General features: G+C 54.7%; 1 protein-coding gene across 1 annotated transcript; it reads left to right on the plus strand.

Annotated features, from left to right (window-relative positions):
• Positions 1 to 4,211: 4,211 nt before the first annotated feature.
• MRS44_010730 (uncharacterized protein) lies at positions 4,212 to 20,956 on the plus strand (the record flags this gene model as incomplete). Its single annotated transcript, XM_065620226.1, has 3 exons — positions 4,212 to 4,218; positions 4,284 to 8,376; positions 8,437 to 20,956. 3 exons carry the CDS (start codon positions 4,212 to 4,214, stop codon positions 20,954 to 20,956), a joined length of 16,620 nt encoding a protein of 5,539 aa, XP_065476415.1.
• Between the last annotated feature and the right edge of the window lie 112 nt (positions 20,957 to 21,068).

Below are 21,068 nucleotides of genomic sequence, written 5' to 3' on the forward strand. Positions count from 1 at the left end.
TTCGACTAGACAGAACTGAAAAGGCGTTTCATTCCTTGGTGACAGCTGCTCTTCAAGTGAAGACCAAACGGATTACTGCGAGATAAATCGGAGCTAAAAAATAAACCAGGCCCTCCCTCTATGAACCAAGAGGCAAAAAGAGAAGCCATGCAATGCTCGTAATCAATTGTTTTTATAGGAACAGCCCGATGCGGGGGTCGAACCCGCAACCTTGAGATCGCGTACTCATCACCCAGAGGGTATCTAAGAGTCTCACGCTCTACCGATTGAGCTAACCGGGCGTGGCTCTGATTGGTTGAGTGAAAGCGTCGCAGTTGGACACCATGTGCCTGGGCTACGGTGATGCCTCGATCTCACCACGATAATCAATGTGATATCATGACTTGAAGTATGAGTAATTAATAATCTTATCTCATCATTACTATATATGGCTGAGTCAAAGTCATCATACTCACAAGATTCGCCATTTTAAGGACCTCTCAGTTTTGCAGTGTCCTAGAGGCTTTCAGAATAATCGGGAGGACAACCAATATTCAATGATACAGATTCTCGTTCCTGAGTAGTCATTCTGAGATATGCACCCCTGCATATGAGATATCATGTAAAACTCTAAGACCCAACTTACCATCGAACTGACCTTTCAGCGACAAATAGCCGTTTCCTCGTACCTACGTTGATCAGTTCGGAGCATCCAGCTACCCTGCACCGTCACGGATCAAATGCCGTTCTTGACCCACCTACCAGCACAGATTCTCGTGTTCGATTGCCAAAGGCTAAATTTTCCCAAAATGGCAGACAAGGATTCTTCCCCAAGCCATCTTTTCGGGAGCTCGGTCACCTGGAAACGTTGACATGATTTGTAATTCGATCATGGGATCACCACACGAAAGCCACCACCTATGCGGATCCTAACATCACACACCAATATCTAACCCTGAACCAGAGCCACTTCTACTAAACGGCGTCACTACCAGCCGGGGAGCCTGAGTCTGACCTCCCCAAGATTGAGTTGAGCCCTCCCCTTGCTTGACCACTCAGGCACATGCGTATCAATGACTTCTCTCAGGGACAAGACCCTAGTCCAAACTTTCTTTCCCGCCCCTGATCCGCTTCATCCGATATAAGGCCAAGCGCGTGGCAGAACTTTATCTCGGGCCCTGTTGGCCGCTTTGATCTACGTCGCGTCGTGGCGCGGATGGCGTGAGATTCCACTGCGCCTTGGCCTACTTTTCTTTTCGACGTCTGCCTATCCATTGGTCCCGTGAACCGAGAGAGTCGCCTCGTGGATCGGTCATGAAGGTGGGCTTATTGCCGAGGTCTAGTCAACTCCGTTTTCGCCGTGCAAACGATTTGTCTTGTTGCTGCGGCTGAGACAGTCCACAGCCCAGATCTGGAGTGCCCTGACATATGCAGGTACAAGGGGCAAGGAACACCATTGATGTTCAAATACGAGGTCAAGTACCCGGATCGCCTCATGGTCATTGATTTTTAACCTGGCTTCCTTTTTCGTATAAGGGCCAATCCGGAGGTAAAACTTTGCAAGGAATCATCAGATTGGTCTTCAGCTCAGTGCTTGCGTACAATTCCCCATCGCTGCCTGCTTGCACCATCAGCATGACCGCTTTGTGTAACCAATAATAGCACGTGAGCATTCCTGGACAAGCTTTGAAGTCACGTCTCTACAGCCCTCAGTGCGCTATTCTACTCAAGGATAGCTTCAACTATTTGACAGAGGCCCTACCAACGGCCATTGCTGCGGAACCTTGAGCAGCTGCGTGGTGAGACAAGGCGACCTCGTATCTGACCCTTTTTGAGAAAAGAAGACTGTAAATACGGCAAGAGTGGCGCCGATCCGGTAGTCTCAGAACTCAAAAGCGATCGTGGCGGAGTTGTCTTGGCTCCCAGTGTCAGATGCGGTCTCGACCTTGGTATTAAGCGAAGACCTGGCTACCGCCAGTGATTCATGAAACAAGGTAAAGCAGTCGGGTACGAAGAGACCCGAAAAGCCTCTCGTTGCACAGAGATGAATGAGACTGTGGCTTCCTGACGCTCCTGGTTGCTGGTGATGCGCCGGAAGCATTCTTGAAACAGGGGATACGTGCTTGTTTATCAATATGACTCTGTGGTGGCGAATGGCTTGTGTTGAGGATGAGATGTCTTGCATTTTTTTCAAAATGTCGTCAGTGATTGAGTTGGTTGGCAGTGTTTTGGTTGCCTGCCGGAGGAGATGAAAGAAGATCCAGTTTTCACAAATGGTAGGGGAAATGGATCTTTTTTGCTTTTCAAGTCTCAGGTCTTTTTTTAGAGAGTTCTTGGGAGGACGGCTCAGGTCTGGTCACTTTTGCTTTTCGAAGTCGTCGGAGGTAGACTTTTAGACTAGGACGGCTCAGGTCTCAGGTGAGATGGTCACTCTTGAGCCGTCATTTCGACAGTCGGCGTCGGAGCCGAGAGACAACTACCCGGTGTTCATGAGTGATCTTGACCGTTTTTGGTCGCCACAGAGATCATCGTCTCGTTCAGGGGGTCAGATCATGCGCTGTTGCCACGAGATAAAGTATGACTACCTTGCTCCGCTGATAGTTTCACAAAGATGTCATTAAAACGTATACAGCCCATCATGCCACGCTTATATCGATCATCCTATATTTCCATACGATAGCCGGATCTCCAGCTCCACCAACGTCAGCGTCTCCATCTCTTACTCTCCATCAGCCAAAACCGTAACCAGCGGACGAATGCAGTCAACCACAAAGTCTTCGGAGCCCCCGACCATACAGATCTTCGTCGGGGACCATAGTGGAGCTGAAGGTGTGCCATGTGTAACCCCAGATCACATCCAGCAGGGTCCTGATCTAGCGAAGCAGTAAGTGGACCTGACCGTGTGATATCACACACCGGAATGTCTTGCCAAAGTATCAAGAATTCTCCGAACGGAGCTCGTCCGCGCCAATCACAAGTCCGAGAGGATATGTGATCTACATTAACCCAGTATTAACCTAGTATTAACCTAGTATTAACCCAGTAGTGCAACGCCTGCCAGCTGGGATAAGCTTCTGCTAGACAGTTGTGCCCGAGACGAAGGAGTTGGTGTCCGGAGTGCGCTATCCCCGCTAGTGTAACGTTAGACTATCTGGTGTTTTTATGTACTCCAGGGACTCATGACCAGGTCGAGACAACAAGTGAGACCTGTCCGCTAGCCCGGAGTGACAGGCCAAGCTGATGGACTCGACTGGGCTTTCATGGCTGTTAATATTCCCGGTATCCAGGGAAATAATTGGAGAAACATGTCCAGACCCCTGACGTCTCGTTGGTTCCGCATCCAGAGCTGTATTTCCGCCATTGGAGAATCTGCTGCTCCCCAGAAGCTTGGCTTGCAGTAGTTGTTCATGATTGCCATGTCCGTCAAGCCCTCGCCACATTATGCACATCATCTGCATAACTACATCACTGCTAACGTCTACGCAGAAGCACCCACGGGACCTTGCAGCCCCCTATCCGAAGTGTGCGTACCGTCCAGTTGCCCTGTCACACACACATGCCGTGAAATAGCCTCGTGCTGTCTGTTCCAGATTCTATTACTCTATACTCTTTCATTTGCTGTGTGTGCATTCATAATAACAAGGCACAAGTCGTCGCGTCAACGGACAGCTCTCCCGCGCTCCCACATTCCAGCGCCAGAGTCTAGGCCAGCCGGGCCGCCTCTCCCCAACCTTGTGCCAAACGCTTTGGGGTTTAACTTGTCTCATTCCATGCAGGAACGTGGAAACAACACTTACAGAGAGGAAACGGCATCGATCCACAGCGGGTACGTCCGCTTTGGCATGATGGCTTCCTCCTTAGCAACCCAAATCCAGGTGCTTTTTTGTGCACAATGGCTTTGTACCGAGTTTCCACATACTGCTCAATCGTCGAGAACAGCTTTCCTCCCCAGGTCTTGACGCTGCGGGCCCTGAGGTGCCCGAGTCCGGATATGAGGCGGGTCGAGAAAGGATCGACAGGCTTTATAATTCTTTGGTGGTATCTCCTTCGTTTCTGAAGCCTCATATCGCTCCTTCACTACATTTTTGCGCGTCTAATCTTCTATCCCTCCTTTTTGTGTGCACGTTGTGCATGCGCCGCATCAACAATGCGGTCCTCTTTGACGACGGTGCTACGGCACCTACTCTTCGCGACTCTCGCGGGGACATCCCGCGCTTTCCTTGGTGTTCAAGATGATAGGTTAGTTCTTGGTATTAACAATGAGTATTCAGGTGTTTGTTATACGTATGTATCCGTCTATCCAGTCCTTGCCGATATTCCCGACTACATCACCGTCACACGATCATACAAGGGCTCAGTCAAGACTCTACAAACCGTTCCTCCGCAGGGCGATGAACCAGGTATTGTCATCGTTCAGGAGCCGGGTGGTACTTCATCACCGGAGAACACAGTCATTTCAGCATCAGATGGGGGCTCTTATGTGATCACACTACGCCCACATAAGGGATCAGTTCCGATTACATCGGCAATCACAAGGGTTATTCCACCAACGGATGGTAACCCTGGAGAGGTTATTATCGAGACCCCAGGCGATGGCACTTACGAAACCCTTCAACCACTTACTCTCGAACCTCACGGCACATCTGGATATGTCACAGTTCTCCAGCCACTTGCTAATACACAACTCTCATCCATTCAATGGATTACTCTCTCACCCAGTGGAGGACAACGTGGTTCAGTAATTATCCACGTCCCTTCCAACACACTCACTAGAGGCAAGCTCGAGCCTCTGACACTCGAGCCTGCTAAGATCGGCGGTTATGTCACCGTCATCGAGGCGCATGAAACAGTTTCGACAGTCATCCGCGTAACTATCGAACCGAGCGGCAACAATCCCGGTACGGTTCTTATTCAAACACCAGCTTTGGCTTCTCTCCAAGCTCTGGGACGCATCGAGGGCAAGACGATCACTCTTCAGCCTGAGGATACAACTGGTTATGTCACTATTATCGAACCAGCTGAGGGCGACGTCACCCCCACAGCTCCTATTCGAATTACTATTCCTCCGACTGGCACCAAGCTCGGCACTGTTTTGATTCAAACACCCCCTGGAGTTAACAACGCCGATCAGGGAGGACCAAAGGCTACTCTACCGCCAGGTGCCACGGCTCCACCAGGTGGCTCAGATTCTGATGGATCGGTTTCTTATACAACCATCACCCGGGTTGTCGCGGACCTCGATCTTGGTGATGGCGGTTCAGGCGATGGGTCTGGTAACGGTTCAAATGATGGATCGGACGACAACTCTGGCAACGACGGAAACGGCGATGCTGCAGCTGGAGGCGACAGTAACGACGATAACGGACCACGACAAACGGTCACGATTCCTCCCGAAAACGGCAACCCAGGAACCGTTCTCATTCTCAGGCCAGGACGCTCAGGCGATTCTGCCACTGGGCAAGACGGCCAAGACAACGCCGTGGAAAGCTTGTCTGGAGATGCCCAGCAGTCTGACACCGCTAGTGGAAATTCTGATGACGAAGATTCAGAGTCTGGGAGAATAGAATATGACGGCGAGGAAGATTCAGATGATCAGTCTGGCGATTCAAATTCTCCTGGTGCCAATGCAGGCGCTGATGGATCAGACGGAGGCAATGGCGATGGATCTTCTGGCTCTGGTTCAGGTTCCGGATCGAACTCTGGCAACGGCTCTGGTCGACAAGGCCAAGGCAATGACTCAGGAGACAATGATTCAACTGGAGGCGATGATAACTCAGGAGGAGATGCCCAAGGAGGCAGCGGCTCTGGAAGCAATGATCCCGACGATCCCAACTTCCGCGATGGCCACGGCAAGCACAATGGAAACTATGACGACTCCGATGGCCAGAGGGGTGGCTCTTCAAATAATAACTCTGGAGGAAGCGGATCTGGAGATGGTAGCTCCAGTGATGGAGGTAGCCAGGGATCCGGAGGAAACGGAGGTTCTGGGGGCGACAGCGGTCAAAACAACTCTGGAAACGGAAATTCGGGGTCTAACAGTGGCTCTGGGAACAACGGTTCTTCTGGATCTGGAAATTCTTCTGGTGGCTCCAACTCTGGAAATGGTCAGTCAGGCAGCGGCAACCAGTCTGGCGGTTCGGGCAATGACGGAGGCTCCTCGAATAACTCAGGCGGCTCTGGTTCCTCCTCCACCGGCGAAGTCGAGAGTAATGACTCTGGAGATGGCTCTTCAAGGGGCAGCTCTGGAGGCGACGACGACTCTGGTTCTAGTTCCGGGTCTGGGTCCGGCTCCAACTCCAACAATGGCAATAGTTCCGGAGGGTCTGGTTCAGGGGGCAACAACAACAACGGTGGCTCTGGACAAGGCAATTCTGGTGGCCAGTCCTCAGGAAACAACAACAACTCTGGGGGTGGTGGATCTGGTTCCAACAACGGTGGCTCCGGCTCAGGGTCCAACGACAATGATTCCGGAGATGGCACCAATGGAAACACCAGCGGCACAGGAAACTCTGGCAGCGGAGACAACAACTCCGGTTCGGGCTCAGGCAACAACTCTGGCTCTGGACAAGGAGGAAACTCTAACTCTGGAGGCAACGGATCCGGATCAAGTGGAAACAGGCCCTCTTCGACCCATGGTCACGACGGGCCAGGTGGCAAACACAACCCCAATGGGCCTGAAGAAACCAATTCTAGTTCAGGATCTGGAGGGTCTGGCAATAACAATGGAGGCAGCGGCTCCGGAAACAACGGGTCTGGGTCTGGATCCGGGTCATCAGGAGGTAATAACTCTTCTGGTGGCTCAGGATCTGGATCCGGATCTTCAGATGGCAGTGGCTCTGGTTCTGGATCGGGCAATAGCGGATCTGGAGGAGGTAACAACAACTCCGGAGGCAATGGTTCGGGGTCCAATAACAACGGAAGTGGCACCGGTGGAAACAATGGCGGCTCTTCCGGCGGCAGTGGATCTGGCTCTGGCTCTGGAGGAAATGGATCTTCAGGTGAAAACGGATCTGGATCCAACGACAACGGCAATGGCTCTGGCTCTGGCTCTGGCTCTGGAAACAATGGCTCCTCCGGTGGGAACGGTTCCTCAGGTGGTGGCCAATCGGGAACTCCTCAGGGCGGAGACAACTCCAGCCCAGGCTCTTCAGGAGGCAGTGGGTCTGGATCCAACAACAGCGGCAGTGGCTCGCAAGGTGGGTCTGGATCGGGCTCATCAGGGTCTGGATCTGGTGAAAACGGAAACGGTTCCTCTGGCGGGAGTGGCTCTGGGTCCAATAATAACGGCAATGGATCCTCTGGAGGTGACGGCAATGGATCTGGATCAGGGTCCGGCAGTGGGTCTTCTGGAGGTAACAACTCCGGGGGAAGCGGATCGGGATCTGGATCCTCCGGGGGCAATAACAACTCTGGAGGAAGTGGATCAGGGTCGGGAAACAATGGTTCTTCAGGTGGCACCGGGTCCGGATCAAACAATGGCAGCGACAACGGTGGTTCATCGGGAGGTAGTGGATCGGGATCCGGAAACAACGGCTCATCTGGAGGGAACGGCAATAATTCCGGAGGAAGCGGATCCGGATCCAACAACGGCAACGGCTCGGGATCTGGCAACAACGGATCTTCTGGTAACGGAGGAAACGGTAATAGCTCCTCTGGTGGCAACAACTCAGGGTCGGGATCCAATGGCAGTGGTTCATCCGGAGGCAACGGCAACCAGTCCGGAGGCACTAACAACAATGGTGGCTCTGGCTCTGGGTCCTCCGGGGGTGACGGATCCGGATCCGGGTCTGGTAATGCATCGCGCTCGGTATCTGCATCTCCAAGCCCTGGTGGCAAGTTCAACCCCGATGACGATAATAGCTCTGGAGGTGCTGCCCCTACAACTCGAGTCCCCTCAAACAACGGGTCAGGCAACAATTCAGGCAACAACAATAACTCCGGTGGTAACAACTCTGGAAGCAACGGATCCGGAGGCAACTCATCCGGAGGCAACGGCAACTCGGGCAATAACAACTCCGGTGGAAACGGTAACTCTGGGGGCAACTCCGGAGGTGACGACGATGGATCTTCTGGCGGAAATGGCTCAAACAACGGATCTGGAGGCAATAACAACAATTCTGGTGGTAACGGCAGCTCTGGAGGAAACTCTGGGGGCGACGGAGACGGATCTTCTGGAGGTAATGGTTCTGGGGCCGGCTCTGGCAACGGCGCTTCAGCATCTAGGAGCTCGACTCGTGCCCCTAATGGTGGCACTACCCGACCTCAGCCTCATCTTCAGACCACAACTTCCCGCTACACCGTCACGTCAGGTGGTCAAGTTGTCACGCGTACTTCGGTCATCGTCGAGACAATTAGCGACTCGGACGACGGAGCTGGTACATCCAGTCATCGTTCTGCGTCAGTTCGTGGAGGCACCTCATCATCGCATCACGGCTCAGCTTCTAGCCATTCCTCCAGACCTCATACAGCTGCCTCTGTCGCTGGAACCCCAGGACCTTCGCAAGGTTCTAACGGCGGATCCGGTTCTGGTAACGGCTCTGATGATGATGAAGAGTCTACTCCCGGCAACGGACAGGCTCCTTCGGCCACCTTGACACCTGTTGAGCAGATCATTCCCCCTACCGTGACTACCGTTTCAAGCGGGTCGCCTTCAGCCAACTCGAGATCTGGATCCAGTGCCAGTCGGTCATCCGCTGGTGGAACTAACCAAGCCTCCAACTCCGCTGTAAACTCGGCCAACAATGGTGCTGCATCCAACTCTGGCTCCCGAGATGCTTCTAGCTCTGGATCTTTACCCAACACGGCGGCATCTAACGGCAACAGCGGAGCTGGTGGCTCCAATTCCGCCTCAACCGGCAATGGAGGAGCTGCCAATGGATCTGGCTTCTCATCTTCCCTTCCGGCTAACACCAGACTTGCAAGTGGTTCTACAGCTACTTCTTCAGGCCAAGGAAGTGGTGGAGTTCAGGTATCCAGATCCGGAGCTGGATCTTCTGGTACAGGCACGCCTAACCAGAACAACGGCTCAGGAGGCGGGTCCAATGCCTCAAACACTGCCGGGTCCACTGCAGGCCAAGCGTCTGGCTCTCACTCCAGCTCACATGGCTCCCACAGTTCCGCTGTCTCTGGTGGAGTAGCTGGAGGTGCCGTGAGCTCGGGATCCGCAGGTGGCGCTTCAGCTACAGGCGGTTCCAACTCGGCTCACCACTCTAGTTCTACCCATGGCTCTTCAAACACGGCTCAGGGCGGTAGCCAAGCGTCCCCATCTGGTGGCGTCTCTGATCCTGATGATGATTCAGGCGATGACGACGGAAGCCAGCAGGGAGGAAACGTATCCAACGCTGCTTCTACCAGCGCAGCAGGACACTCGGGCTCGGCTCACCACTCTTCTGGATCAAGTCACACTGGATCCAGCCATAGTACACACACTGGTAGCAACTCGGCGTCTCCCTCCAACGGCCAAGGTCAAGAGCCTGGAGATAACGAGGATGAGGAAGAGAACAATGATCCCGGCTCGGGTGGCTCTGGTTCTGCTCATGTTTCAGGAACTGGTGTCCATGGCTCTGCTCATAGCGCATCTCACACTGTTTCGGCTCACGTCAACAACGCTTCTGGAACACACGCATCAGGCGCTGGCGCTTCTGCGACCGGTGCTGGCGGTGAAGGTGATGGCGACGAAGATGGTGGTGATGATGACGGTGGAGATGGAAGCCAAGCTTCTCATACAGGCTCAGGTTCTATCCACTCAGCTCATGGAACTGCCACAGCCGGCTCGGGAGGATCTCATGCAGCCTCTCATTCGGGCAGTTCAGGTGCTGCTCATGCTTCTGGCACAGGCGCAGCTGGTGCTGGTGCTGGCGATGGCGATGGCGACGGTTCTGCAACTGCAACCGGCGACGACACTGCTTTCCTCACGCCTGAGGTCCCAGTTCCTACTAGCGTTCCCTCGGACGATGGCGATGACGATGATTCAGGAGCTGCCCAAACCGAGACAGATAATTCTGGTGCCGGGTCCGTGACTGATGATGAGACTGCTTTCATCACGCCCCAAGTTCCAGTATCCAGTGAATTCTTGACGAGCGCTGATGGTGGTGGTGGTGGTGGTGGTGGTGGTGGTGGTGGTGGTGGTGATGATGACTCCGCAACTCGGGATGATGGAGGCTCTGACGAGTCCGCTACCGAGGACGGAGTTGCTGGAGGAACTAGCACTGGGGATGATGACGGATCTGCAAGCGAAACCGAAGACTCTGGGTCAACAGCAAGTTCTTCTGGAGCTGGCTCTGATGACGAAGATGAAGATGACGATGATGCCAGTTCAGGCATCACAAGCTTCACTTCTGGAGCCGCAGCTACCGGAGCTCATCATGGCGCTACAACCATCCCAGCGACAAACGGTGGAAACGTCACCATTTACAGGCCTGGTACTCGTCTTGCTTTCCACACCATCTACATCGCACCCACTTCTACCGAGCCAGGTACTATCATCATTGAGACACCGACCGTGGGTCCTCTGGCCAGCGGCGGTGCTTCTACCTCTGACGGTGCGAAGCCCAACGTTACCATCTACAGTGGTGGATCTGGGTCGGTTGCTTATACTACCTTTGTCCCTGCCACTGGTACTGATGGGGCTGGTACCGTCATTATCGTGACACCCACTTCAGACCCCGACGGTGAGACTGATGGAGATATCACCGGGTCTGCTAGCACAAGGCACCACGTTACCATCATCAGCGGCGGCCCAGGCTCTGTCGCTTACACGACCTACTATCCGCCAGCCAATTCAGATGAGCAGGGCACAGTTGTCATTGTCACCCCGACTGCAGACCCTGGTGACGATGATGATGGCGCTACAGCTACCGATGATGATGATAATTCAGAAGCCACTGGAACCGACGGCTCTCCTGAGGACGGCGAGACTGGAAGCAACTCCTTCAGCATCAGGCCCAATGTTACCGTCTACAGCACTGGCACTGGATCTGTTGGTCACACGACTTACCTGCCAGCTACTGCCTCCAACGAAGCAGGCACAGTTATCATTGTGCGTCCAGCTGGCGATGCCACTGAGACCGACGATAGGACCGGTAGTCCTACTGTGACCATCTACAGTGGAGGTCCAGGCGCGACAGGCCATACCACCTACGTCCCTCCCGCAGCCTCAGGCGAGGCCGGTACTCTCTATATCATCACGCCAACTTCGGGTCCTGAAGCTGAGACTGGTGACGGAGATGACACCCCAACTGTGACTATTTACAGCGGTGGCCCCGGCTCAACGGCTCACAGCACCTATGTCCGCGGTGCTTCGGGTGAAGCTGGAACCCTCTACATCGTCACTCCTACTGGTGGCTCTCACAGTCATACATCTGGGCATACTGATAGCCACACTGATCGACCTACTCTCACTATTTACAGTGGCGGTTCTGGTTCAACTACTCGCACGACCTATGTTGCCCCAACCGGCACAGATGAAGACGGAACTCTCTACATCATCACTCCCACATCTGGCCCAGAAGCCGAGACTGACGATGCAGATGATGAACCAACCGTCACCGTGTACAGTGGTGGCCCTGGTTCCAGTGGCCACACTACCTTTGTTCCCGGCGTATCGGGCGAACCGGGCACTCTTTACATCGTCACCCCGACTTCTGGCCCTGAAGCTGAGACCAATGATGGAGGCAATAACCCTACTGTCACTGTGTATAGTGGAGGTGCTGGCTCGAGCGGTTATACCACCTACGTCCCTGCGGCCGAGTCTGGGGAAGCCGGAACGCTCTATATCGTTACGCCAACTGCCGGTTCAGGCGAAACCGTCACCATACGCAGTGGCGGCCCCGGATCAACAGGTCATACGACTTATGTGCCCGGAGTCTCGGGCGAGCCAGGAACTCTTTACATCGTTACTCCAACATCTGACCCTGAAGCCGAGACTGGGGATGGAGACGACAGCCCGACTGTCACCATCTACAGCGGCGGCGCAGGCTCAAGTGGCTATACTACCTACGTCCCGGCCGCAGAATCTGGCGAGCCCGGAACACTCTACATTGTTACGCCGACTGCTGGCACCCATGCTCACTCTGGTAGCAGCCATGCCGGAGCCCATACCGTCACTGTACACAGTGGTGGCCCTGGGGCAACTGGCCATACAATGTATGTGCCGGGCGTTTCAGGCGAGCCAGGAACTCTTTATATTGTTACTCCAACCTCTGGATCTGAGGCTGAGACTGATGATGGAGATGATGACACCCCTACAGTCACTGTCTACAGTGGTGGCTCAGGCTCAAGCGGCTACACCACCTATGTTCCCGGTGTCGATGATGAGCCGGGGACGCTCTACATCGTCACCCCAACTGGCGATTCTGGGACTAATTCTGATGGCCAGCCCACTGTTACTATCTTCAGCGGCGGCCCCGGGTCGACTGGACACACCACTTATGTGGCAGGAGTCTCAGGCCAACCTGGCACACTTTACATCGTCACTCCCACTGCCAGCACAACTGCAGATGATGATGAAGATTCCGAAACTCAGACTGGCAGGCCTACCGTGACTATCTACAGCGGCGGCCCTGGTTCTACGGCACACTCTACTTACGTGCCGGGCGTTTCGGGTGAGCCTGGCACTCTTTACATAGTTACACCTACCGCTGGCGTCACTGGAACAGATATCGATGACTCCAGTGAGACTGATGGCCCTACTGTCACCGTTTACAGTGGTGGACCTGGCGCAACTGCGCACTCAACTTTCGTCCCAGGAGCTTCAGGCCAACCCGGCACTCTCTATATCGTCACGCCTACTTCTGGTGTCACTGAGACCGACGATGCAGGCGAGGTCAGCCCAACGGGAGCTGGTAATGTTACTATCTTCGCGGGTGGACCTGATTCAACCAGATACACTAACTACATCCCCCCGACTGCTCCTGGAGAACCGGGAACTCTGGTCATAATCACACCCACTGCTCGCGCGTCTGCTACCGATGATGATTCAGGAAGCCCAACTGTCACCGTTTACAACGGCGGCCCTGGTTCAACAGCACACTCGACCTATGTTCCAGGCGAAGATGGTGAGCCAGGCACCCTGTATATCATCACCCCGACTGCTGGTGCTGCCGAAACCGATGATGGCTCCGGAACTCCTACCGTCACTATCTTCAGTGGAGGCCCAGGGTCTACTGGACATACTACATACGTGCCAGGTCTGTCAGGAGAGCCCGGAACCTTATACATCGTCACGCCCACTTCTGGAGCTTCCCCAACCGATGATGATGAGGATGCCACCCCGACTGTCACTATTTTCAGCGGAGGTCCTGGTTCTACTAGACATAGCACTTACCTCGCACCAGCCGAGTCCGGTCAGGCAGGCACTCTCATCATTATCACGCCTACAGGGGCATCTGCGACCGATGACGAAGACTCAGGAACTCCTACAGTCACCGTGTATAGTGGAGGACCTGGATCTACGGCGCATACGACCTATGTTCCTGGTGAGGACGATGAGCCGGGCACACTCTACATCATCACACCGACTTCCGGGGCCGCTGCAACGGACGATGATGACGATACTCCAACTGTCACGGTCTTCAGCGGAGGACCTGGTGCAACTGCCCACAGTACCTATGTTCCAGGCATTTCCAACCAGCCCGGGACCCTCTACATTGTCACCCCAACAGGTGCATCCGCCACAGATGATGAGGACTCAGATACTCCTACAGTTACCGTCTATAGCGGTGGACCCGGTTCGACAGCGCATAGCACCTACGTTCCAGGTGAAGACGATGAACCAGGCACCCTCTATATCATCACTCCTACCTCGGGCCCGGCAGCTACCGATGACGACGACTCAGGGACTCCAACCGTTACTGTTTACAGCGGAGGCCCAGGTTCAACGGCACATTCCACTTATGTTGCTGGTGTTTCTGGCCAGCCAGGAACCCTCTACGTTGTTACACCTACTTCTGGAGCCTCTGTCACGGACGACGAGGACTCTGGGAGCCCTACAGTCACCATTTACACTGGCGGTCCAGGCTCAACTGGACACACGACCTATCTGCCTCCAGCAGCATCAGGCGAGCCTGGAACCCTCGTTATCGTCACTCCCATGGGAGGAGCATCCGCAACTGGCGACGATGATGACGGGGCCCCCACGGTTACCGTCTATAGCGGAGGACCAGGCTCAACCGCGCACACAATCTATGTCGCAGGCGAGGATGGTCAGCCAGGGACTCTATATATCGTCACGCCTACTTCTGGTGCCTTAGAGACAGATGATGATGGCTCAGGAAGCCCTACAGTCACCGTCTTCAGTGGCGGGCCAGGCTCAGTCGGGCACACTACATATGTGGCTGGCGTTTCAGGGCAACCCGGAACCCTCTTCATCGTTACTCCTACATCCGGTCCCTCTGCTACGGATGACGATGATTCCGAAACCGTCACCGTGGTTAGTGGGGGTTCAGGCTCATCTGGACACACTACCTATGTCCCAGGCATCTCAGGTCAACCCGGGACTCTGTTCATCGTCACTCCGACGTCTGGCGCCTCTGAGACGGACGACGATGGTGGCTCAGGAAGTCCCACCATCACTGTCTTCAGTGGTGGGCCGGGTACAGTTGGGCATACCACGTATGTCCCTGGAGAAAACAATGAGCCTGGAACCCTTTTCATTGTCACACCCACATCTGGCCCCTCTGCAACGGATGATGATGATGATTCCGGAAGCCCAACCGTCACTGTTTACAGTGGAGGTCCAGGCTCGACGGCTCATAGCACATATATTTCGGGGGTCTCCGGGGAACCAGGAACCCTTTATATCGTCACTCCCACTACCGGCTCTCATAGTCACACTTCTGAACATCATGGAGCTGGCGAGACTGTTACTATCTACAGTGGAGGTCCTGGGTCAACTTCGCACTCGACTTACCTCACTCCAGAAGCTTCAGGCGAGCCAGGCACTCTCATCATCGTTACCCCTACCTCCGGCGCCACTGCTGGTGTTGAAGATGATGATGATGGAGTGACTGGAACCCACACTGCAACTTACACCGGACACGACACTGGAGGCCAGACCGTTACGGTTTATACTGGTGGCTCTGGTTCATCTGCTCACTCGACCTACATCCCTCCAGCAGAGTCTGGCGATCCCGGAACTCTCATCATTGTGACACCCACATCCGGCTCTCACACTTCCCATCATGGCACAGAGACAGGTAGCCATACTGGAAGATACACCGTTACTATTCACAGTGGCGGTCCCGGCTCTTCAGCACATACTACCTATGTGCCAGGTGAAGATGGTGAGCCAGGAACCCTTTACATTGTCACTCCAACCTCAGGTCCCGAAGCTTCTAAGGATGTCGACGACTCGGTATCGGCGACTCACACAGGGGCCCACAATATCACCATCTTCACCGAAGGACCTGGATTAACCGCACATACGACATACATCCCACCAACATCGGGCGAGCCCGGCAAGGTGGTCATTGTCACGCCCGCATCCAACCCTCAATCCGAGAGCTCTGATGCCGACGACGACGGTCAGCCAACTGTCACAGTCTACACTGGCGGCTCAGGCTTAGTGGCCCACACAACCTACGTCCCCGGTGACTCAGGTGAGCCTGGAACCGTCTTCATCGTCACGCCTACTAGAGGCCCTGCCGCTACTATCTATAACGGTGGTCCCGGCTCAGTTGCACACACGACTTACGTCCCAGGCGAAGATGATGAACCAGGAACTCTCTACATCGTCACTCCCACTTCAGACCCGGGTCGTGCTACTGCCACGGTTTACACCGGCGGACCGGGCTCAACTGCCCATATTACCTACGTCGCAGGAGAAGATGGCGAACCTGGAACAGTTTTCATTGTCACACCTACCACAGGCGCGGGCAGAGCAACGGCTACCGTTTATAGCGGCGGGCCAGGCTCTACCGCCCATACCACATATGTACCGGGAGAGGACGACGAGCCAGGCACTCTCTACATCGTCACACCGACCGGCGCTTCTCGAAGCCCCGCCGCTACGGTCTACAGCGGCGGATCGGGATCAACTGCACACACCACATATGTACCAGGAGAGGACGACGAGCCCGGAACATTGTATATCGTCACACCCACTGGCGCATCACAAGTTCCTGCCGCTACCGTGTATAGCGGTGGTTCAGGTTCAACCGCACACACGACGTACATTCCTGGCGAAGACGATGCGCCAGGAACTCTCTACATAGTTACACCTACCGGTTCTTCACGAAGCCCTGCTGCTACCGTGTACAGTGGTGGCTCAGGGTCAACGGCGCATACCACGTATGTTCCAGGAGAAGATGATGAGCCCGGAACCTTGTATATCGTCACTCCGACCGGCGCTCCTGGCAGTCCCACAGTTACTATCTACAGCGGAGGCCCAGGCTCAACTGCGCACACTACCTACATCCCTGGAGAGGATGATGAGCCAGGAACCCTCTATATCGTCACGCCAACTTCAGGCCCAGAAACTGAGACTTCTGGTCACCACACAAGCTCTACCCACCACACCGTCACCGTCTTCAGCGGAGGCCCTGCTTCAACTGCACACACCACGTATGTCCCAGGGGCCTCTGGTGAGCCTGGTACTCTTTTCATCGTGACTCCCACCGTGGGCGGGCCTACCGTTACTGTCTACAGTGGTGGCCCTGCCTCTACTGCCCACAGTACGTATGTTGCTGGCGAAGACGGCGAGCCCGGCACACTTTACATCGTTACGCCTACTTCAGGTCCTGAAGCCGAGACCACTGGCGATGACAGTCCGACTGTCACCGTCTTTAGTGGAGGACCTGGCTCGGTTGGGCACACCACGTATGTCCCTGGTGCTTCTGGCGAACCCGGCACGCTTTATATCGTCACTCCAACCGGGGGCGATTCAGACGGCCAAACCGCTACTGTCTACAGTGGTGGACCTGGCACAGCTGCCTACACCACATACGTGCCTGGAGTTGACGGCGAGTTCGGCACCGTCTTTATCGTTACGCCAACGGCAAGCGTTTTGGGACGTCATACTGTTACTACCCACAGTGGTGGGCCTGCTTCTACACCACATACCACATATGTGCCAGGTGAAGATGATGAGCCCGGCACTCTGTACATCGTCACACCCACTGGAAGCTCTTCAGGACGCCAAACCGTTACTATTCACAGCGGTGGCTCTGGCTCGGTGGCCTATACCACTTATACCCCCGGCGAAGACGATGAACCAGGCACTTTGTATATCGTTACGCCTACTGGAATCTCCTCAGGACGTCAAACTGTCACTGTTCATAGCGGCGGGCCTGGTTCTGAGGCATACACTACGTACGTGTCAGGTGAAGACGATGAACCAGGAACTCTTTACATCGTTACCCCCACTGGAAGCCATTCAGGAACAGGAACCTCGGCAGAACGCCATACTGTTACTGTCCACAGTGGCGGACCTGGCACCGTTGCGCACACAACCTACGTTCCAGGTGAGTTCGATGAACCAGGAACTCTGTTCATTGTCACGCCAACTGCAAGCTCCTCGGGCCGGCATACCGTCACAGTCCATAGTGGCGGACCCGGAACCGCTGCGTATACTACTTATGTTCCTGGTGAGGACGACGAGCCAGGTACTCTCTTTATCGTCACACCTACCGCTGCAAGCTCTTCGGGTCGCCACACCGTTACTGTCCACAGCGGCGGCCCCGGTACTGCGGGCCATACGACCTATGTTCCAGGTGAAGATGATGAGCCAGGCACTCTATTCATCGTCACGCCTACAGGAGGTGATTCAGACAGCCCTACTATAACCGTATATAGTGGTGGGCCAGGCACAGTTGGACACACTACATACGTGCCAGGCGACTCAGGGGAACCCGGAACCGTTTTCATTGTCACTCCCACTGGAGGTGATGACGAAAGCCCTACTGTCACTGTCTTCAGTGGAGGGCCAGGCTCTACCACTCATTCTACATATGTCACAGGGGCTTCGGGCGAACCTGGAACACTCTACATCGTCACTCCTACTTTGGGTCCTAACGCTGAGACTTCTGATGGTCTCGATGACGAGCCGACTGGCAGTCCGAACGTCACCATCTTTTCAGGTGGTCCTGGATCAGTAGCTCACACGACTTATATCCCTGGTGAAGACGACGAACCTGGAACTGTCATCATCGTGACACCAACCTCGGGTCCTGAGTCTGATACCTCTGACCTCGATGATGGCATCACCTCTGATAGACCTACCGTGACCGTCTTCAGTGGTGGCTCAGGCACAGCTGGTTATACCACCTACGTCCCTGGCGAGTCCAACGATCCAGGAACCGTTTTCGTTGTCACACCACAAGGAGAGCCTCACTCTTCTTCGGGCAGTGCACACCACGGAACCACAATCGCACCCTCTTCTGCCGGCGGCAATGTTACCATCTACAGAGCCGGTACTAGATCAACTACAAGAACCATCTTCATGCCTGCTACAGCCTCTGATGAATCCGGCACCGTCATTATCGAGACCCCGACCGCGGGCCCCGAGGAAACAGAATCTGGAAGCATTACTCACACAGGCAGCCACACAGCCGGACACACCACAGTTGCGCCAGATCATGGAAGCGGCAATGTCACCATCTACAGAGCCGGAACTCGCTCAACTTCACATACCGTTTACGAGCCCGCTACTGGATCCAACGAACCAGGAACCGTCATCATCGAGACACCTACGGTTCCTGTCACCAATTCAGCTAGTGAGACCATCTCTCCCGAGATTGCAAACTCGACCATCATCCGTGGTGGTCCTCACTCAACGACGCATACAATCTTCATCCCAGCTACAGCATCCAATGAGCCTGGAACCGTCATCATTGAGACTCCCACTGTTCACATCACTGATGGACCTGCTGAGACCACGACCGACTCTCCTTCTGGCATCGCCAATGTGACTGTTGTCCGAGGCGGCACTCTCTCAACTACTCATACCGTCTATATTCCCCCTGCTGCCTCGAATGAGCCCGGCACTGTTATTATCGAGTTGCCAGTCGTTGGCATCACGGATGCTCCCAGTGAGCCCACTTACACGCCTTCTGACGACGATGTCACAATCATCAGGGATGGTTCTCTCACAACTACGCACACCATCTACATCCCTCCAGCTTCAGGCCAGCCAGGAACAGTCATCATCGAAACCCCCACTGCCGTGCTTGCTACCAACTCTGCTGGAGAGACGACGCTAGTGGATACTCCGGGCCACAACGTCACCGTCTTCAGGGCTGGTACTCGCTCAACCTCACACACCATCTATGAGCCCCCAACTGCGGATGGTGAGCATGGCACTGTCATCATTGAAACCCCGACTGGGGATCATCACACTGGAGCATCTGTTACCAGTCACTCTGGGGATCAGACCTCTCTCACACCTCAGGCTGGTGCCTCTTCTGCAGGCCTGTCTTCAGAGACCGGCGCCAGCGATGGACATTCAGGCAGTGCCACATCCCATACTGGAACTTCAGGCGACGATTCTGATACATCTCAAACCTCGTCACATGGAACTTCACACTCAGGGGATGCTTCGAGCACATCTGGTGTCCTTGTCGATGTCGAGAACATCTCCAGGAGTTCATCATCCGGCGCCGACTCAGGGCCCGGATCCTCGAGCCATTCAGGTTCTGCATCTTCCTCCGCTGGCTCGTCAACTACTTCTAGTGAAAACTCCGGAGCATCCACCAGCTCCTCTGCTGCTCAGTCAACATCTAGCCACGCTTCAGACTCTTCGCATGCCAGCAGCTCCTCTACGGGTGTCAGCGCGAGCAGTGCCTCAACAAGCTCTTACGCGAGCACATCGTCCGCCAGCTCATCTAGCAGCACTAGCTCAGTGACAGCTTCAACCTCTAGCAGTTCGGCTCCTGGCTCAACTTCCAGCAGTTCCATCGCGAGCACCTCCTCTAGTGCTGCGACAAGCTCGTCTAGCAGCGCCGCTGCTTCCACCTCGAGCAGCTCCGTTGCAACCACTAGCAGCTCAACCTCAACCTCGAGCAGCGCCACAAGCACTTCGGTTAGCAGTAGTTCATCAAGCAGCTCCTCCAGCTCATCCACCAGGCCCTCTTCGACTACGAGCTCTAGCTCATCAAGCACCAGCAGCACAAGTATCTCAACCACTGCACCACCCACAACCACAAGCAGGAGTTCCACATCCACCACGTCCACTACTTCATCCATCAAGCTCATGCCCACTTTTGACTGCGACAAGATGGGTTACGCCCTCGACGGCCGCCAACTCGTCATGGTCAATTTCGCCAATGGAGCAAGAAGCTCGATTGGTTACATCGGTACGGACGGCGGATTTATCAATGCTATCGGCTTCAACAAGCTTGACAACTACATCTACGCCGTCATCACCGACCCGCTCCTCGATATCCTTCTGGGCAGTCTACTTGGCGGCCAGCCTGGCTCTTGGCTCATGCGTGTTGCAAAGAACGGAAATTGGGATGTTCTCCCATATCGCATCGACAGCACGAGCATCACCCTAGGTGACATCGACGACGTCGGACGCTTCTGGGTCTCGGAGGGAGGTAGAAAGTATTTCCAGATCGACGTCAATCCCGCATCTCCAACTTTTGGCAGCACCATCACGTCTGGTCTATCAAACATGGGCATCTTGTCCGGCGTGGGCGACTGGGCGTTTGTACCGGGAAGCGGAAACTACCTCTACTCGGTGCAGTTCTCGCTCCTCTTCACCGGCATTCTTTCCACCAATGTCATAAAGTTCAATCTCGATACGATGAAATGGGAGCTCCACAAAACATGGGGTATACTCAGCGTTCTAGGCGGCGGTCTCATCTGGGATATTGTATGGGGAACTTCTGACGGCATGCTGTACGCTCAAGAGACTGTTCTTGGGACCACCTGGAGGTTCAACATCCGCAGCCCCAACACCAATCCAGTTGCTCTGCCCAAGGGTGGAACTCTCCTGGCGTTGACGGGAGACGGTGCCAGGTGTATTGGTGCAGCGTCATAAGAGAAAGGAGGAAACATTGGGAGCGGCAAGATTGTCACAGAAGCCGCGGGGACATACGGCATTTTCTGCCAAGTTTTCTTATGTACTCAAGTCAAGCGATCCGTACTGTTTC

This window comes from Fusarium solani, assembly GCF_023522795.1.
Source record: "Fusarium solani strain SB1 chromosome Unknown bctg00000006, whole genome shotgun sequence".
NCBI classification, from domain to species: domain Eukaryota; kingdom Fungi; phylum Ascomycota; class Sordariomycetes; order Hypocreales; family Nectriaceae; genus Fusarium; species Fusarium solani.